Raw genomic sequence first — 19,329 nt, 5'->3', positions numbered from 1 at the left:
GCGCGCGCGCGCGCGCGCGCTCATTCGGTTTCTTTTTCTCTCGCTAACACAAACTGTCCTAATTCTCTTCTTTGCTCCGATAAAAAAAATAATTTAATTTGCATTTAGTTGAAGAGATGTCGTCGACTTCCTTCTCATTTATCTGACTGATTTTCTTATCTTTTATCCGACTCAGTTTCTCCACATTTGTCCGACCTCATTTATCCGACTGGTTTTCTTCTTATTTATATGACCTCATTTATCCGACTGGTTTTCTTCTTATTTATATGACCTCATTTATCCGACTGGTTTTCTTCTTATTTATATGACCTCATTTATCCAACTGGTTTTCTTCACATTTATCCGACTTCTCATTTATCCGTCTGGTTTTCTCCCCATTTATTCGACCTCATTTATCCGACTGATTTTCTTCTCGTTTATCCGACATCTGATAATTTATCCGACTTATTTTTTTCCCATTATCCGACCTCATTTATCCAGCTGGCTATCTTCTCATTTATCCGACTTCTCTTTTGTCCGACTTCTCATTCTCATTTATCCGACTTGTCATTTATCCGACTGGTTTTCCTGTGTCCTCCCCAGCAATCAACAACTGCGTCGACTCGGCGTGTCGCAACGGAGGTCTGTGTGTTGATGGCGTCAATTCATACACCTGTGATTGTTCTGGAACGGGATTTACGGGCCGTTTTTGTGAAAACAGTATGTATATTATTTTATATTTACTTGTTTCTGGCTTGCTGGCTGTCTGTCTGTCTGTCTGTCTGTCTGCCTGCCTGTCTGTCTGTCTGTCTGTCTGTCTTTCTGTCTGTCTGTCTGTCTGTCTGTCTGTCTGTCTAGTTTTGCTTTGATTTTTTATACGATGATCGAGTCAGTGACTCAAATTTGCAGCATTAACTACCACTGTTGTCACACACACCCCGCCCCTCCCCCAATCAATTATTTTATTATAACCCGTTAGCGGCTTGTCATCTTTAACGCTGAATGTGTTTCTTCACTTCCGCACGGTAGACATTGACGGAGGAATGGAAGAAATCACCTCCTTTAGACTGAAAAGATTTTCATCAACCTATCATACTGTGAACCTACAGAAGTTGTTCCATTTCCCCAATCTATGAGCCTACCACTAAACTTGTTCCGTGGGTGGTTGGCGGGTGTTCTGGTGTGGTTTGCTCCTCTTTCCTATCAAAACATCTATCGTCCTTATCTCCCCCTTCTTCTTTTTTATGGTTGTTACTCTCTTGTAACACCTCTAGTCTTCTGGCGCGCATATGAGCTTATGCAGTTGCGAGCGCCGTTAAACGTCTACTAAAACTAAACTCTAAACTTGTTCCATTTCCCCCCAGATATTGACGACTGTACACTCACCTCGTGTCAGAACGGTGGTGTATGTGTGGACGGTGTCAACTCATTCACCTGTGACTGTTCCGGTACTGGATTCGCTGGAGAAACTTGTGGAAGCAGTACGTATAATACTGTATTATATAAGCCCATATATATATATATATAAATATACATATATATATATATATATCATAATCTTCACACTTAAACCAGGATATCATGAATGCTATTATTATCCATGGATATTTTAGGCTTATATGTATCAAAGTAGCCATCAATCCATATTTTAGGAAGACCACTGAATCATATTCGAACTAAAAAAAGAAAAAGAATATGAATATATATATATGTTATAGCAGCAACAGTTTAACCAAATAGAGAAGGTCTTTTTTTCCATCTTCGTCTCCTTCTACTTAGCTTTTCCAGCGGTTGAACTTTACGTCTTCGGTCTTTCGACTGCAAAAAAAAAAAAAACCTGCCTCTCACCAGTCTCCATGCCTCGGTTGTTTTTTTTTTGGGGGGGGGTGGGGGTGGGGGGAAGTGTTTTACGGTGCTCATGACTGCATAAGGTCATATGAGCACGCAGGACACGGTTTCAGTTGGTAGGAAATTTTGCTCGGGTGGCGACCGAAGCCTGCTCTTATTGATTTAAAAAAGACCTCCAAGGGAAGTTTAACCCGCACAGCTTGCACACGGGCCCTCCGAGATTTTTCGCCCTTGTCCAAGACGGCTAGGCGTAGATCTTTCCTACCTGTAGATCAGGGGTGTGGCTGAAAGACAGCAGTAAGGAGCCAAGGAGTAGCAGTAGAAAAGCTGCAGAAAGAGTCAGGAGCCAAGAGGAAGGAGCAAAGGAGGTGAGGGGTGGGGGCAGAAAGTGGAGACGAAAGCTGACGACAGAACATTGTTAGATTGTTAGAGAGCAGGAAAGGAGGTGAAAGGAGACAATTTTAGAGAACCAATTTGAAGGTAGAGCATAAAAAACTTCAGTTAGAACTACAGTGCTAAAGTGCTGTAATTCTGATTGTCATCAATACTCAAATACAGTCAAACCTGTGTTAGACGGTCACCCATTGTCAAGGAGAAACGTGTCCGTATAAGACAGGTGGCCGTCTTAGGCAGGACTGATCAAGATGAAGAAAACAAACCATTGTTATCTGAGGCCCCAATCGAAAGTGGCTGCATTGTTGTTTTTGTTTTTGGTGGTGGTGGTGGTGGTGGTGGTGGTGGTTTGTATTTTGTTTGTAATTTTTATTTTGTTGCTGATTTTGCACAAGGGTGACAACGAAATGTATGGGACGAGGAAGACCGATTGCCATATTAAAACAAACACATGGGTCGCTACCACTCGGAGAACGAGCGACGCTTCCTTCACAATTTCATGTTGACGTCCATTGTTACTTTGTTACAGACTGGGTAAACGGTGACCACTCATCTCACGTACATTTGTGTATGGGTTCTGGGCGGGGCTTATGGGTTATGAGGGATCACACGCTTACCTCACCAGCAGCTGAAAAATTCTGAAATTATGCAAACTGAGCCCAAAAATGTGAAATTATGCGGTTCTGTTAATTTTAACAAAAAATGATAAAGGAAAACAATCAGAAATTTAATTATGCAAAAAAGTATCAAATTTTGCTTAATTATGCGGGGTGCATAAAACAACGGGAACAGACACTTGGCACGTTTAAAAAGGAGATAACTCTATGATATTTCCACAGCTGATCCTTGTACGGAAACACCGTGCAAAAATGGAGGTCGCTGCTCGGCGCTGGGAAACGGAAACTTTGTGTGCGACTGCCGAGGCACGAGATTCACGGGCACGACCTGCACTGAGCGTGAGTAGTGGTAGAACAGATTCCATCTTGTCTGTCTGTCTGTCCGTCTGTGTGTCTCTCTGTCTGTCTGTTTGTCTGTCTGTTTGCCTGAACAGATTCCATCTTATTTGTCTGTCTGTCTGTTTGTCTGTCTGTCTGTCTGTCTGTTTGCCTGAACAGATTCCATCTTATTTGTCTGTCTGTCTATCTTTTTGTCTGCCTGCCTGTTTGTTTGCCTGTCTGTCTGAATAGATTCCCTCTTATTTTCCTGTCTGTCTCTCTGTTTGTCTGCCTGCCTGCCTGCCTGCCTGCATATCTGTCTGTCTGTCTGTCTGTCTGTCTGTCTGTCTGTCTGTCTGTCTGTCTGCCTGTCTGCCTGTCTGTCTGTCTGCCTGTCTGCCTGTCTGTCTGTCTGTCTGTCTGTCTGTCTGTCTGTCTGTCTGTCTGTCTGCCTGCCTGCCTGCCTATCTGTCTGTCTGTCTGTCTGTCTCTCTGTTTGTTTGTCTGCCTACCTGCCTGCCTATCTGTCTGTCTGTCTGTCTGTCTGTCTATCTGTCTGCCTGCCTGCCTGCCTTACTGTCTGTCTGCCTGCCTGCCTGCGCTGTCTGTCTGTCTGTCTGTCAAGAAAATGGCCGCTTAAGTATGGTGACTTCTATAGTTTGAGAGTCCCTGGAAACTGAATATTTATTTACGTATATTCTTTGCCATTAAACAAAGTTTTTCAGTAAAATTCACTTGGAAATGTGTTTATATATATATATATGGACAATCGAGGTGATGAGCTAAAAAACAAAAACTTGATAAAAATTGACAAACTGAAGGAACAATGCCTCTTTCTTCAATTTTCACTGTATGCTTGAGCGGAAGCCGAGAATGTTACTGAGTGTTCTCAGAGGGTCTGCTGGGGTAATGATAGTTGTAAAGCGCATAGAGCATGCTCTTGAGCGTGGATATGCGCTATATAAATGCAATTATTATTATTATTATTATTATTATTATTATTTTGATGAGCGCCTGATTTCACCCCGTCCTTACGTATAATATACCAAACTTTGTTTTTCGTTTCCACAGCTGATTCGTGTGCTGCAATTCCTTGTCGAAATGGTGGACGCTGCTCGAACCAGTTCAACACTTTTGTGTGCAACTGCTCTGGGACTGGGTATACGGGCATAACCTGTTCTCTGTGTATGTAATAATGGATTCCATCGTAGCTATCTATCTATCTATCTATCTATCTATCTATCTATCTATCTATCTATCTTTCTATTATATCTGTCTGTCTAGCTATCTATCTATGTATATATCTATCTATGTATCTGTGTATCTATGTATCTATCTATCTTTCTTTATCTATCTGTCTGTCTGTCCATCTTCTGAATGTCCGTCCATCTGTCTGTCTGTCTGTCCATCTGTCTGTCCATCTTCTGAATGTCCGTCCATCCGTCTTTCTGTCCATCTGTCTAGCTATCCGTCTGTCTGTCTGTCTGTCTGTCCGCCCATCTGTCTGTCTGTCTATCTGCCTTGGTTTAGTCCTCTTTAGCACACACTCTTCCCTTCCACTGTCGTTCTCCTCAATGATAGCATGCACCTATTCACCCACTGACTCGCGACTATATTATAAAGTTATCCATCGATTCACGTCAAACCCTATCCGTACACCCTGGGGTCATTTTGTACACCCGGGTTGTATACTTTCACATTGTAGAATACTTCTAGTACGAAGATCTCTTTTAAACTTTCAGTATTTCTTAAACAATCATGTCGACAGACTGCTATGCAAAGCGTATGGATCAGATTATTGAGTAAATTTCCTGTTTGGAAAGTGATGGCTCAGAGTTCCCCACGTTGTATGAATACGATAATAAAACACGACGTACAGAAAGGGTTAAGAAAGGGAAGAAAAAAAAACCCAACGAAACTCTACATCACATTGGAACAGAACAAAAACCAAACAAGAAGAGCCCCCCCCCCCAAAAAAAAAACACCAAAAAAAAAACCCAACAACAACAAACAAACAAATAAATAAACAAAAACAACTTACTTACTTACGACCCATTACGCCATCTGGCGTTTAGGGCAGCAACAAAGGATCTCCAGCTCTGTCTGTTTTGGGCCATCTTGGTCAGCGTTCCCCACGAATGATTCCAGGACTTCATTTCAGACTCCACTGTGCGTCTCTAGGTTACTTTGGGTCTGCCCCTTTTGCCACGTCCTTCGGGTGTCCAGTGGAGGGCAGTCTTCACAATAGAGTCTGGTTCTCTTCTCAGAACTTTTCCAATTCATCTCCATCTTCTCCTTTTTATATGGTGGTCATGTCCTCTTGTCTACATTTATGTAACAAAAACAACAGCCCCTCAAAATGAGTGGTTGGCGGGTGCTCTGGTGTGGTTTGCTCCTTCTTTCCTATCAAACATCTATCGTCCTTATCTCCCCTTCTTCTTTTTTATGTTTGTTACTCTCTTGTAACACCTCTAATCTTCTGGCGCTCATATGACCTTATGCAGTTGCGAGTGCCGTAAAACCTCTACTAAAACACTAGAACAACAGCCCCTCAAATTTTGTTGATGTTTTTCTACAGTTGATTTGTGCGCGGCAACAACACCTTGCCAAAATGGAGCCCGCTGTTCCAACGAATTCGGGGGCGGCTATGTGTGCGACTGTACTGGGACTGGATTCAAAGGCACAAACTGCACTCAAAGTACGTAAGAACAGATGCGGTAAATTTTTACTTACGCACTCACTCACAGATGCATTGATTTGAGGGCTGAACTGTCATAGTTTTTGCTGCAGAACACACGTGTGGCCACTAAAACCCTTGCAGATCAATTGTTGTCAAGTATATATCAATCCTAATTGCCAAATCATCAAATCATTGGGAAATGCAGGGAGGCATGCCCCCCCCTGAAACCCCCCATGTTTTTAATTAAGTCAAATATTACTATTTTCAAACATCAATAACTCAATAGCTATTGATTTGCGGCAAAAATGAAGGCCATATTATATATTTGTGTTCTGCATGCAAAATACTACAAGAAGAAAATATGAGATGTGTACAAAAGTATTTTTATATAAGGTGTTGAGCCAAAAAACGAAAATTCAACAAAAATTGCCAAACTGGACGAAAAATGCCTTTTTTAAAAATTTGATTTCATTATTTTGACGAGTTCCTGATTTCACCCCAATGCCACACACATTCATTTATGGTGGCAAAAGACAGCAGTCTTGTAAGTATATAATCCTAGCTGCTTTGAAAGCCCTGTATAGTTTTTGTAAAATGGGGATAAAGGGTGGTTCTTCCTCTTTTAGACCCTACTCTGGCGGCTTGGTTTTGAAAGCGCTGTAGTTTCAAGAATGGTTCGAGAGGATTACAGAGAGAGAGAGAGAGTTGTAGTTATCCATGTAAAAGAACACAAAAGGTGACATGAGGGTTTTCAACGAACATTCTTTCTAGATGAGCTCAAAATGAAGCACACTTTGTTGATGTTTCCCATAAATTTACTACACTATAAAATGTTTTCTCTCTTACAATTCCATTTCAAGAAACAGCTGAATATATCACCAAACCTCCCACGGTATTGGAGCAGAAGAGTCATAGCTTTGTTAAAAACCCATAGCCTTCCATTAAAAAACAATCTCTATCGGTGGAAATTAACAAATTTGCCCTTATGTGAGCCCTTATGTGAGAGGTGTAACTCTCATGAAATTGAAGATGAATTTCACTTTATTTTCTATTGTTCACACTTTGTCCATTAAAGGAAATTTTTAATCCTTCCCAGCCTGACTCGGCCCGTGACAGAAATATGCAATGTTTGATCCATGATAAGAGATACATATGTGTGCACAACCTGTACTTATTCATTATAATGGAAACTTTACTTATCAAATGTGAAGCGTGCTGACAAAATGAGTTACTTCTAGGATTCAAGCCTTAAGGAAATAGATACATCACACGTATAGGTGAAGTTTTTAGAATTTAAAAGTATGAATAAATAAAAGAATACGGCCTCAACAGAAAATCTACAAATTTGACCCAAGTGTCGATTTTTGGCAAATATCTCTCCTTGTTGATTGCGAGAAGTAATTCATTTTGTCAGCATGCCTCACACATGACTGTTTTATGTGAGGTTTGAAAAGGAGATAACTCTATGATGTGTTTCCACAGTTGATACCTGTGCCAATGCTCCTTGCCAAAATGGCGGTCGCTGCTTGAGCCTTGACAACAACTTTCAGTGTGTGTGTACGGGGACTGGGTTCTCAGGCCTGACCTGTTCTCAACGTATGTATAGATAGATTCCTTCTTATCTCTCTCTCTTGTCATATCTATCTATCTATCTATCTATCTATCTATCTGTCTATCTATCTATCTATCTATCTATCTATCTATCTATCTATCTATCTATCTATCTTTCTTTCTCTCTATCTGTCTGTGGGTGGAATTGGAAGGTGCTCCGGTGTGTTTTGCTGTAATTCTTTCCTATCAAACATCTACTGTCCTTATCTTATCTCCCCTTCTTTTGTATGTTTATTACTCTCTTGTATCACCTTCTGGTGCTCATATGACCTTATGCAGTTGTGAGCAACATTCGGAGAAATAGTCACTTCGTTTCTTTATTCCCTAGAGAACATTCTCTTTTTACTTTCCTTCTCGTCAAAGTCATGCGCGCGGCTCTTGTGGTCGAGAGGTTAAAGTGTTTGCCTCTCATTCTTCAATAGGTCTTGGGCTCGAATCCGGATATAGATGGAAAATGTTCTTCTCTAAAATTTACTACTTTCACCTCCTTTCGTGTTCTCAATGTTCTGTCATCTTCTTTTGCCTCCACTTTCTGCCCCCACCCCGTCACATTCTTTGCCCCCTCCTCTGGGCTCCTGACTCTTTCTGCAGCCTTTCTCCTGCTACTCCTTGGCTCCTTCTTACTGCTGTCTTTCAACCACACCTCTGATCTTATGGTAGGTAAGATCTAGCACCTAGCTTTCTCGGATAAGGATGAAAGATATTGGAGGTCCCGTGTGCAAGTTGCGCACTTTAAAGATCCTTTGGTGGTCCAAAATCGATAAGAGTAGGCACTGCATGGCGGCCACCCGGGCAAAATTCAAAATTAATTTCTACTAAACTGAAAATCTTTAATGTATACCGCACGCTCATATGACCTTATGCAGTTGCGAGTGCTGTAAAACACTTACCAAAATGATAAGTTTTATTAAGTTTTGCATGCATCCTTTCATCCACGGATACTGTATTAAGTTATCCATCAATCCTTTCTGTAGGTCAAAATAAAAAACGACGACCTATTTATCGGAATGAAACAAAACCACACAAGATGAGCGCTAACTAAACCAAACTTTCTGTTGATGTTCCCACAGCCGATCCGTGCTCCAGAACGCCTTGCCTGAATCGGGGCAGCTGCACGAACCAAGCGAACGGCGACTTTTTGTGCGACTGCACGGGCACTGGATTCACAGGCACAACCTGTGCCGAGGGTGAGTAATAATAGATTCCATGTCATCTATCTATCTTTTATCTTTATCTGTCTATCTATTGAATTATCTATCTATCTATCTATCTATCTATCTATCTATCTATCTATCTATCTATCTATCTATTTAATTGTCAGTGTATCTATCTATCTATCTATCTATCTATCTATCTATCTATCTGTCTGTCTGTCTGTCTGTCTGTCTGTCTGTCTGTCTGTCTGTCTGTCTGTCTGTCCATTTCTTTGTTCCCTCGAGAACGTTCTCTTCTATTTTCCTTCTCTTTGAAGATGTATTCATCCATCCTTTCATCCGCTGTAAGTTATCATCAGTTAATCCATGTTTTACGTCAAAAAGACAACTTATTCTTCGGCACGAAAGGAAAAACCAAACAAGATCAGAACTGTAAAATTCCCAAACATTGTTGATGTCTCCACAGTTGATTCCTGCGCCAATACACCTTGTCAAAACGGTGCTCGCTGCACGAACCTGGTCAACGGGGGCTTTATGTGTGACTGTACTGGGACCCAATTCACCGGAATAACCTGTGCTCAAAGTACGTTGTAACAGATTCTATTATATCTATTTATAATAATACTACTACTAATGATGAATAGCATTTATACTGTGCATTTCCATTCCATAATCTAAAAAGATGCTCAATGCGCATTACATCGAAAAAGACATCACATCTTTAAAATTCTCACTGCGTTACTTTTCGCCCCATTCTGTGACTTTTAGTCAGCATGCATGACTCAGCAGCTTGCAAGAGTTCCCCGGTTTGGGGTCACGTGGTTATAAGCCCATAATCCATCAATCCATAATTTACGTGGAAAAGACACCCTTATCTTTGGAGTGAAGCAAAAGGCGAACAAAGTGAGACCCAAAATAAACCAAACTTTGTTGATGTCTCCACAGGGGATTTCTGTGGCTTAACACCTTGTCAAAACGGTGCTCGCTGCACGAACGAGCTCAACAACTTTGTGTGTGACTGTGCTGGGACTGGATTCACAGGCACAACCTGTTCTCAAGGTAAGTGGTATCGGTAACAGCTTAAATGACCAGAATTGGGTTGATAGTGCCGCAAAACACCTACTCAATCAATCAATCAGTCAAACAATCGGTAACAAATTTCTTCTTAGCTATCTGTCTTATCTATCTGTCTGTCTGTCTGTTTGTCTGTCTGTCTGTCTGTCTGTCTGTCTGTCTGTCTGTCTGTCTGTCTGTCTGTCTGTGCTTTTCTTTGCTCCTTTGAGAAGACTCATCCGTGGACACTGTATTAACTCATTTGCAATACAGGGATGTAAATCTTCCGGCTGTTTTGCTGTTTTTGTCTGGCTGACTTTTACAAAAGTCTACTATAAACAATGCATATTATATGTGAGGCAGCGTGGTGGAATCAGCTCTTGTCAAAATAATCAAAGTGAAGAAACTGGCATTTTTCCGCAAGTTTGGGAATTTCTATCTAATTTTTTTGGGGGGGCTCAACACCTTTCATGCCCATTAAATAACACATTTATATGTGGATTTTACTGAAAAACGCTGCTTAAAGGCATAATAGATGGACATTTTCAGTGTCCACGGACTCTCAAGCTTTATAAATAACACAACTTAAGTGAGCATTTTCTCACTAATTTTACCTCTGAAAACAAGTGACTCCCACCTCCTTCTTTCGCATTTATCTCAACTTGTATTCAAGATAAATGGATATTTTTTTCATCCAAATAAAGACAAGTGAACAACCTTTAAGATAATACCAATAACTCTACCTGCCCAAAAGTTGACGAGAGCCTGATTCCACCACGCTGCCTCACATATATACTAAATAGAGATTATTTAGTTAGGTGTAATAGAGGGAAAAAATCTAATATAATTTGTGAGGCAGCGTGGTGGAATCAGGCTCTCATCAATTTCGGGGCATGTAGAGTTATTGGTATCATCTTAAAGCTTGTTCATTTGTTTTTATTTGGATGAAAAAAATATCCATTTATCTTGAACACAAGTCGAGATATTTGCAAAAGAAGGAGGTGAGGGTCACCTGTTTTCAGAGGTAAAATTAGTGAGAAAATGGCCGCAAAAGATATGTTATTTCCTTAGCTCTGTGGTGACTGAAAATTGACATTTTTTTGTGCCTTTAATCAACGTTTTTCAGAAAATCTAAACAGAAATGAGTTTTTTAATGGGCATGAAAGGTGTTGAGCCAAAAAACAAAAATTTGATAAAAATTCACAAATCAGTGGAAAAATGCAAGTTTCTTCACTTTGATTATTTTGACGAGAGCCTGATTCCACCACGCTGCCTCACATTTAGCCTAACTGTATTCTTTTTTCAGTCAGTGCGCACACACCATATCAATTTTCCAGCTTTTTTTTCAAAACCTGTATACTTCCCTAGCTATAATATTATTCTGAGCTTTTAGATCTAGACGCATTTTTTTTTTCAGGAGGGCAAAATGAGATGGATGACTACTGTGCAATTCACAAATTCATATATATAAATATCAACAAATTCATATATATAAATATCAACAAATTCATATATATAAATATCAACAAATTCATATATATAAATATCAACAAATTCATATCAACAAATTCATATATATAAATATCAACATATTATTACACACGAAAATTTTCAACATGATTTTTAGAATAGATCTATTTTGTCTATTTATGTATTTTTCAACTTTGGTTCTTATATTATTACACACGAAAATTTTCAACATGATTTTTAGAATAGATCTATTTTGTCTATTTGTGTATTTTTCAACTTTGGTTCTTGTAAGAGGCGATTATGAAACCCAATTTTTCTTGGATGCGAATGAAATTTAAAAATAAAAAATTAATCGTCTTTGGTGAAAATCAAAAAATGTGTTTGCACCTACTCAAATGCACGATAGATCTACATCAAAATGACCCTAAATAAATATAAAACTGGAAAATATTTATAAATTTGCAATTATTTACATGCATTCCACAAAATTTGCACATATGAATCATAGCACTCGAATATTGAAATTGTTGGGTTTTTTTAAATTAAACAAAATCTAAAAAAAGTGAACAAGATAAATTCACAAACAGTGCAAAACACACTTATCTTACATAGGATTTTTCAGAATTGCATTTGAAATAAAACTAAGTATATTTCTGGAGCCGTATTTTTGGGGTAATTTTACCCCACAAAAACAGTGATATTGTGAAAAATTTTGACAATTTAGATCTAGCATTTCTCAATAACAGAGGAATGACAATTTGAGTATTTGTGAGGCTTTGGGGTGAGATCAGGCCCTCGTCAAAATAACGAAATTGAAGAAAACGACATTTTTAGGCCACTTTGTCAATTTTTATCAAATTTTTGTTTTTTAGCTCAATGATCTTTAAATTTACATCCAATTAAAAACACATTTCTGTGTGAATTTCACTGAAACACTTTGATTAAAGGCACAAAAATTGTAAATTTTTAGTTTCCAAGAACTCTCAAACTGTGGAAGGTACCGCCTTGGCAGCCATTTTCTCGCAAGTTTACCTCTGAAACCAGGCTACCATCACCTTTTTTAATTGAAAATATCATGATTTCTATTTATGGGTACATTTTTCGTTTAGATCAAGTGAATAGAATAAATTTTAACATCTTCACTGCTGTGTCGACGTACTTGTATGTACTTGTGTGTGCTCTGAAACTTGTTCACGGGCATTTTCCTCAGCTGATTTATACAATACGTTTTAGCACATAAAGCCACATTGAGTAGTTTCTTACTCATAAAAAGGGGAAGGATATGATGGATTTGTATTGCTACAGTGAAAGGACATTTCATTTTGTCAGTATAAACATAAATGGAAACATCTCAGCAGTAAAGAGGTTAAGATGTTACCAACAACTCCTCTTGCCCAAAAATTGACGAGCGCCTGATTCCACCACGTTGTGACACATTTCACACTTTCACACATAATATCAATCTTCTAAAGAAGAGTCTTACATTTCTTTAGTAAACAATGTAATGATACAATTTGTCTTGTAAAAGTACTAAGACTGGTATGTGGGCTTTATTTTTCGGGCATCGCGAAAAAACAAAGTCGCATAAATTTCGAAATCGTGTTTCAAAACTGAATGAGACTTAGGATTTTTCCTGGAAACACGTGACCCGGAAGTCAACGTTATATTATAACCTTTTTTTTTAACATGGATATGTGGATTGGAATAGTATCTTAGCTAGAATTATAGGTCGGTTCTTGAGCCATCAGGGGTGGCCTACAGTAGTGAAATCACTTTAGCCGCCCTGCTTCCCTCGGCTCGGCGTAGCGAATGAGTTAAGTTATCCGTCAATCCATATTTTACGTAGAGAAGTCAACCTTATCTTCGGAGCAAAACAAAAGCCAAACAAAATTAGCCCAAAATAAATTCTCGATGTCTCCACAGTTGATTCCTGCGCCAATACACCTTGCATAAACGGTGGTCGCTGCACGATCCAGCTCAACGGTGGCTTTTCATGTGACTGTACTGGGACTGGATTCACAGGCTCAACCTGTTCTCAAGGTACGTTGTAACAGATTCTGAAACATGTTGTTCTTTATTCACAGCTGCTTTGAGTTTGAGGTATTATCAACAGTATAGATTGTGAAACGCATAGAGCTTGCTGTTGAGCTCGGATTTGTGCTATACAAATGCTATCTATTATCTATTATTATTATTATTATTATTATTATTATTACTTATTCTTTAATTTCTTTTTGCTAATAAAATATGTAATGGTAATAATAATAATAATAATAATAATAGTAATAATGATGATAATAATAATAATAATAATAATAATAATAATAATAATAGTAATAATGATAATAATTATAATAATAATAATAATAATAATAATAATAATAATATTAATAGTAATAGTAATAATAGTAATGATAATGATAATAATAATAATAATAATAATAATAATAATAATAGTAATAATGATAATGATAATAGTAATAATAATAAAAATAGTAATAATAATAATGATAATAATAGTAATAGTAATAATAATAATAAGGGCATCGTACGTCAAGGAGCACACCACAGTGAAATGGCAAGACAGGAGCAGGAGGAAATGGATGGAAGAAGCTGCAGAAAAGAGAGGCAGCAAAATCGAGCCCTCGACTCACCTTCAGCCTACATCTGCAACAAGTGTGGCCGAGACTGCCATGCTTGATTCGGTTTTTTGAGCCACACCAGAAGATGTTCTATGACCAAAATTGAGTCGATAGTGCTGTAAAACACATGCTCAATCAATCAATCAACTAGAAGATGTTCTAGAAAGGAGTGACAAATGGGCGCTGCCATTGTCTCGTGAGACAGAAGGAGCCAATGACGAATAATAATAATAAGAAACTTGTGTTTACCTGTGTGAAGGACCAACATCACTGCACAAGGGGCATTCCCATAAGCGCTCCGTTCCCTGAAGAAGGACATTTCAAAGTGTATAGATGCTGACGGTTCCAAGCAATGGTTGATTCCATAGCCTTCTGCTCCTCCCGCTAAGTCTTGAACTTCTTGAACTTCTGAAATTATTATATAGTCGACTACTGACGGATGAGTTGATTTCGTTGGGGGAGTGAATAAAGATCAACTCATCTATAGTTTAACCTAACCGTTGGGATCTGCAAAGAAAAAGGAGGTGCTGGGACCCGAGAAAAAGGTCAACATAAACGAAGATCAACAGAAGCGGAGTCGACGGTAAGATTAATAATAATAGTAATATGATAATAAAAATAGTAATCATAATCATAAAATAATAATAATAAAGATAATAATAATGATAATAATAATGATGATAATAGTAATAATTATAATAAAAATGATTTTGATAATAATAATAACGATAATGATAATAATAATAATAATGATATACCAAACTTTGTTGATGTCTCCACAGTTGATTTCTGTGCCCAAACACCTTGTCAAAACGGTGCTCGCTGCACGAACCAGCTCAACGGGGGCTTTACGTGTAACTGTACTGGGACTGGATTCACAGGCTCAACCTGTTCTCAAAGTATGTAGTAACAGACTCTATCTTATCTATCTGTCTGTTTGTTTGGGAGGACTGCAGAAAAGCGACTCTATTTTTAAAAACAGGGAAAAGAGTTCGTCTGGGGAACAGCAACCACGCTAAGCAAATACCTCGTCTTGATGGTATTGATCATGGTATTGGTGCGGCCTGCCGATAATAAAAAAATATGTGTTTATAAACTTAGGCTTTTGAATTTGAATGCTATGTTCTGTCGTAAAAATAAAGAGGGCTCCACCGGATTTTGAGAAAGCTTTTTTAACAGACTGAAAGAGAGGAGTGAACTATCTTGTTATGAACGATCTTTGATTTTATTTGGTCTAGCTGTATTCGATACTGTACCAAGATAAAATGTAGCAAAGAATCAATATAGTGAAATACTACCCTCTGTTCTCTGGTCACTGTCCCCCGGCGCAGCTGTCTGTCTGTCTGTCTGTCAGACTGTCTGTTTGTCTGTCTGTCTGTCTGTACGTGTCTGTTTGTCTGTCTGTCTGTCTGTACGTGCTTCTCTTTGTTCATTTTAGAACATTCTCTTCTACTTTCCTTCTCTGTGAATATATGCACACCCCCTTTCATCCGTAGACACTGGGTTAAGGCCCCATTTACACATACAGTTCATTGATCGACAAACTGTATGATATCGGAAGAATGGCCGGCGGCATCCTGTCAACTTCCTGGTAAAACTGAACGTGGAAATGAAAAATCTTCTTGATATCGAAGGGTTCTCAGTCCAACCACCAGATATTTGCCAGTCAGCTAACTGAAGGCATGACGACGAGGGAGCGGCTTCTTTGATGTTGCCCCAAGCGGAGTTGGAAATGCTTTCGAAAATTTTCCAAAATATTGGTTAAATAAAATTTTTTTAAAAAAGATTTCCGTAATCAGCTACCTAAAATTAGTCACATTCAGGCAGGTAACACAATTTAATGCCGGATTACCAAATTATTTTTTTTTGGTGTGTTTTGTTTGTTTTGTCAAGGACTGACGCTTTAACAAAAAAAAAAAAAAAAACTGTACGTCTAAATGGAACTTCTCTCGTAGACAAACTTTCAGTTTAACGATGACCCAGATCTAGTGTCTGTCGGTTAAACTGTCAGTTTGTTGATTAATGAACTGTACGTGTAAAGGGACCCTAAGTTATCCATCAATCCATAATTTACGTGAAAAAGACAACCTTATCTTTGGAGTGAAGCAAAAGGCGAACAAAGTGAGACCCAAAATAAACCAAATTTTGTTGATTGTCTCCGCAGCTGATTTCTGTGCCAACACACCTTGTCAAAACGGTGCTCGCTGCACAAACCAGTTCAGCAGCTTTTTGTGTGACTGTACTGGGACTGGATTCACAGGCACAACCTGTTCTCAAAGTATGTAGTAACAGATTCCTTCTTACCTGTCTGTCTGTCTGTCTGTCTGTCTGTCTGTCTGTCTGTCTGTCTGTCTGTCTGTCTGTCTGTCTGTCTGTCTGTCTGTCTGTCTGTCTGTCCATCCGTCTGTCTGTCTGTCTGTCTGTCTGTCTGTCTGTCTGTCTGTCTGTCTATCAATCTATTTATCATCTATCTATCTATCTATCTATCTATCTATCTATCTATCTATCTATCTATCTATCTATCTATCTATCTATCTATCTATACTCTCTTCATTTTAGTACTCTTTAGAATACTCTCTTCTAACTTCCCTGTCATCGAAGAAATGCATCCTTTCATCCATAGACACTATATTAAGCTATCCATCAATTCATGTTTCACAAAGAAAAGAAAACAAACATCATGTGGGAACAAACCAAACAAGATCAGCCCAAAATAAACCAAACAAGATCAGCCCAAAATAAACCAAACAAGATCAGCCCAAAACAAACCAAACAAGATCAGCCCAAAAAAAAACCAAACTTTATTGATGTCTCCACAGGGGATTTCTGTGCCACAACACCTTGTCAAAACGGTGCTCGCTGCACGAACCAGTTCAACAGCTTTTTGTGTGACTGTACTGGGACTGGATTCACAGGCACAACCTGTTCTCAACGTATGTAGTAACAGTATCTATCTACCTACCTTCCTATCTACCTACCTACCTACCTAACCACCCACCTTCCTTCTTACCTACCTACCTACCTACCTACCTACCTACCTACCTACCTTCCAACCCACCCACCTTCCTTCTTACCTGCCTGCCTACCTACCTACCTACCTACCTATACCTAATTACCTACCTGTCTCTATCTATCTGTCCATCTATCTATCCATCCATCCATCTGCAAAGGAACGTGAATTCAACATAGCCGTGGGCCTGACCTTTGTGAGGCGGCTTGGTGGAATCAGGCTCTCATCAAAATAATCAAAGGGAACAAAACTGCATTTTTCAGCTGGTTTGTGAATTTTTATCAAATTTTTGGGGGGTTTTTTGGCTCAACATCTTTCATGCCCATTAAAGAACTCATTTCTGTGTGGATTTTTCTGAAAAAAAGTTGATTAAAGGAATAAAAAAGGTAAATTTTCAGTTACCACAGACTCTTAAGCTAAGGAAATAACTAATCTTTGGCGGCCATTTTGTCACTAATTTTACCTCTGAAAACAGGTAACCCCCCACCTCCTTCAATTGCAAATATCTCGACTTGTATTCAAGATAAATGGATACTTTTTTCTGTCTGTCTGTCTGTCTGTCTGTCTGTCTGTCTGTCTGTCTGTCTGTCTGTCTGTCTGTCTGTCTGTCTGTCTGTCTGTGCTTTTCTTTGTTCCTTTGAGAACATTCTCTTCTACTTTCCTTCATATCAAAGATATGCATGCATCCTTTCATCCATGTACACTGTGTTAAGTTATCCATCAATCCATATTTGTGAGGCAGCGTGGTGGAATCAGGATCTCGTCAATTTTTGGGCATGCAGAGTTATTGATATCATCTTAAAGCTTGTTCACTTGTCTTTATTTGGATGAAAAATATATCCATTTATCTTGAATACAAGTCGAGATATTTGTGAATGAAGGAGGAGGGGTTACCTGTTTTCAGAGGTAAAATTAGTGACAAAATGGCCGCCAAAGATTAGTTATTTCCCTAGCTTAAGAGTCCGTGGTGAAAGAAAATTTACATTTTTGTGCCTTTAAACAACGTTTTTTAGAAAAATCCACACAGAAATGAGTTCTTTAGTGGGCATGAAAGGTGTTGAGCCAAAAAACAAAAATTTGATAAAAGTTCCCAAACCTGCAGAAAAAGGCAAGTTTCTTCACTTTAATTTTTTTTACGAGAGCCTGATTCCACTACGCTGCCTCACATTTTACTTTGGAAAGTCAACCTTATCTTGCATGAGAAGAAAGGAAGTAGTGTTGGCCACCAGTTGAAAGTAGTAATTAGAAAGGTTTTGAAAATAGGTATTCCAATGTAAAGCGTGTTGTGCTACTTTTTTTTGGAAATGCGCTATATAAATGTTATATTATTATTATTATTATTATTATTATTATTTATCTTCGGAGCAAAACAAAAGCCAAACGAAATCGTCCCAAAATAAACCAAACTTTGTTTGATGTTTCCACAGTTGATTCCTGCGCCAATACACCTTGCCTAAACGGTGGTCGCTGCACGAACCAGCTCAACGGGGGCTTTGTGTGTGACTGTACTGGGACTCAATTCACAGGCTCAACCTGTTCTCAAAGTACGTAGTAACAGATTCTGAAACATGTAGTTTTCGTGGGTGGTTGGCAGGTTCTCTGGTGTGGTTTGCTCCTTCTTTCCTATCCAACATCTATCGTTCTTATCTCCTCTTCTTCTTTTTTATGTTTGTTACTCTCTTGTAACACCCCTAATCTTCTGGCGCTCATATGACCTTATGCAGTTGCGAGCGCTGTAAAACCTCTACTAAAACTAACTAAACATGTTCTTTATTCAAAACTGTTTTGAGTTTGAGGAATCAACATGTGTACTTCCTTTTTAATTTCTTCTTCCTTACAAGATATAATGTCGACAATAAAATTAATAATGAAATGTGAGGCATCGTGGTGAAATCAGGCGCTCGTCAAAATAGAAAAATGAAAGAAATTGGCTTTTTTCTGCCTTTCTAAATTTCTTTTTTTGGCTCAACATCTTTTATATCCATTTAAAAACACATTCCTGTGTGGATTTTAGTGAAAAACATTGATTAATCGCACAAAAAAATGTCAATTTTTAGTTTCCAGGACTCTCAAGCTATGGAAATTACCCAAACTTTGGCGACCAATTTCTCGCTAATATATCTGAAACCAGGCGACCCTGACCTCCTTCAATTGCAAATATTTCAACTTCTATTCAACATAGATGGATAGTTTGTTAACTTTAAGGAAGGCAAATGAATAGGCCTTGAGATGATACCAATAACTCCATGGCATATCCCCAAAAATTGATGAGCGCCTGATTCCACCATATCGCGACACAAATTATACTGCAGTCGACTACAAATGAGCTGATGTCATTAGGGGAGTGAAAAAAATCGACTCATCCAAATTTTAATTTAACAGTCGGGATCTGTAAAGAAAAAGGGGTGCTGGGAGGTGTGCAAAGAGAGAGTTGCATGCAGTAATCCGTGCGAGAGAACATGAAAGATGAAATAAGGGTTTTCAGTGAGCGTTTATTCAAGATGAGCTCAAAATAAACCAAACTTTGTTGATGTCTCCACAGGGGATTTCTGTG

The 19,329-nt window shown here is 38.6% G+C and overlaps 1 protein-coding gene across 1 annotated transcript in view; it reads left to right on the top strand.

The window, feature by feature from the left end:
* Positions 1-19,329, top strand: part of LOC101850121 (fibropellin-1) — a gene marked incomplete at its 5' end in the record, with an annotated part of 60,088 nt that overhangs the window by 9,402 nt on the left and 31,357 nt on the right. Inside the window, 14 exon segments of the mRNA XM_035972800.1 lie at positions 481-699; positions 1,344-1,460; positions 3,060-3,176; positions 4,227-4,340; positions 5,734-5,853; positions 7,318-7,431; positions 8,517-8,633; positions 9,067-9,183; positions 9,546-9,659; positions 13,047-13,163; positions 14,548-14,664; positions 15,930-16,043; positions 16,585-16,698; positions 18,203-18,319. Of these exon segments, the coding sequence (XP_035828693.1) occupies positions 481-699; positions 1,344-1,460; positions 3,060-3,176; positions 4,227-4,340; positions 5,734-5,853; positions 7,318-7,431; positions 8,517-8,633; positions 9,067-9,183; positions 9,546-9,659; positions 13,047-13,163; positions 14,548-14,664; positions 15,930-16,043; positions 16,585-16,698; positions 18,203-18,319 (1,728 nt within the window).

The sequence above is a fragment of the Aplysia californica genome, unplaced genomic scaffold, assembly GCF_000002075.1.
Source record: "Aplysia californica isolate F4 #8 unplaced genomic scaffold, AplCal3.0 scaffold00852, whole genome shotgun sequence".
NCBI classification, from domain to species: domain Eukaryota; kingdom Metazoa; phylum Mollusca; class Gastropoda; order Aplysiida; family Aplysiidae; genus Aplysia; species Aplysia californica.
The sequence above is the reverse complement of the archived record's forward strand: the minus strand, read 5'-3'. Positions and strand labels throughout refer to the sequence as shown.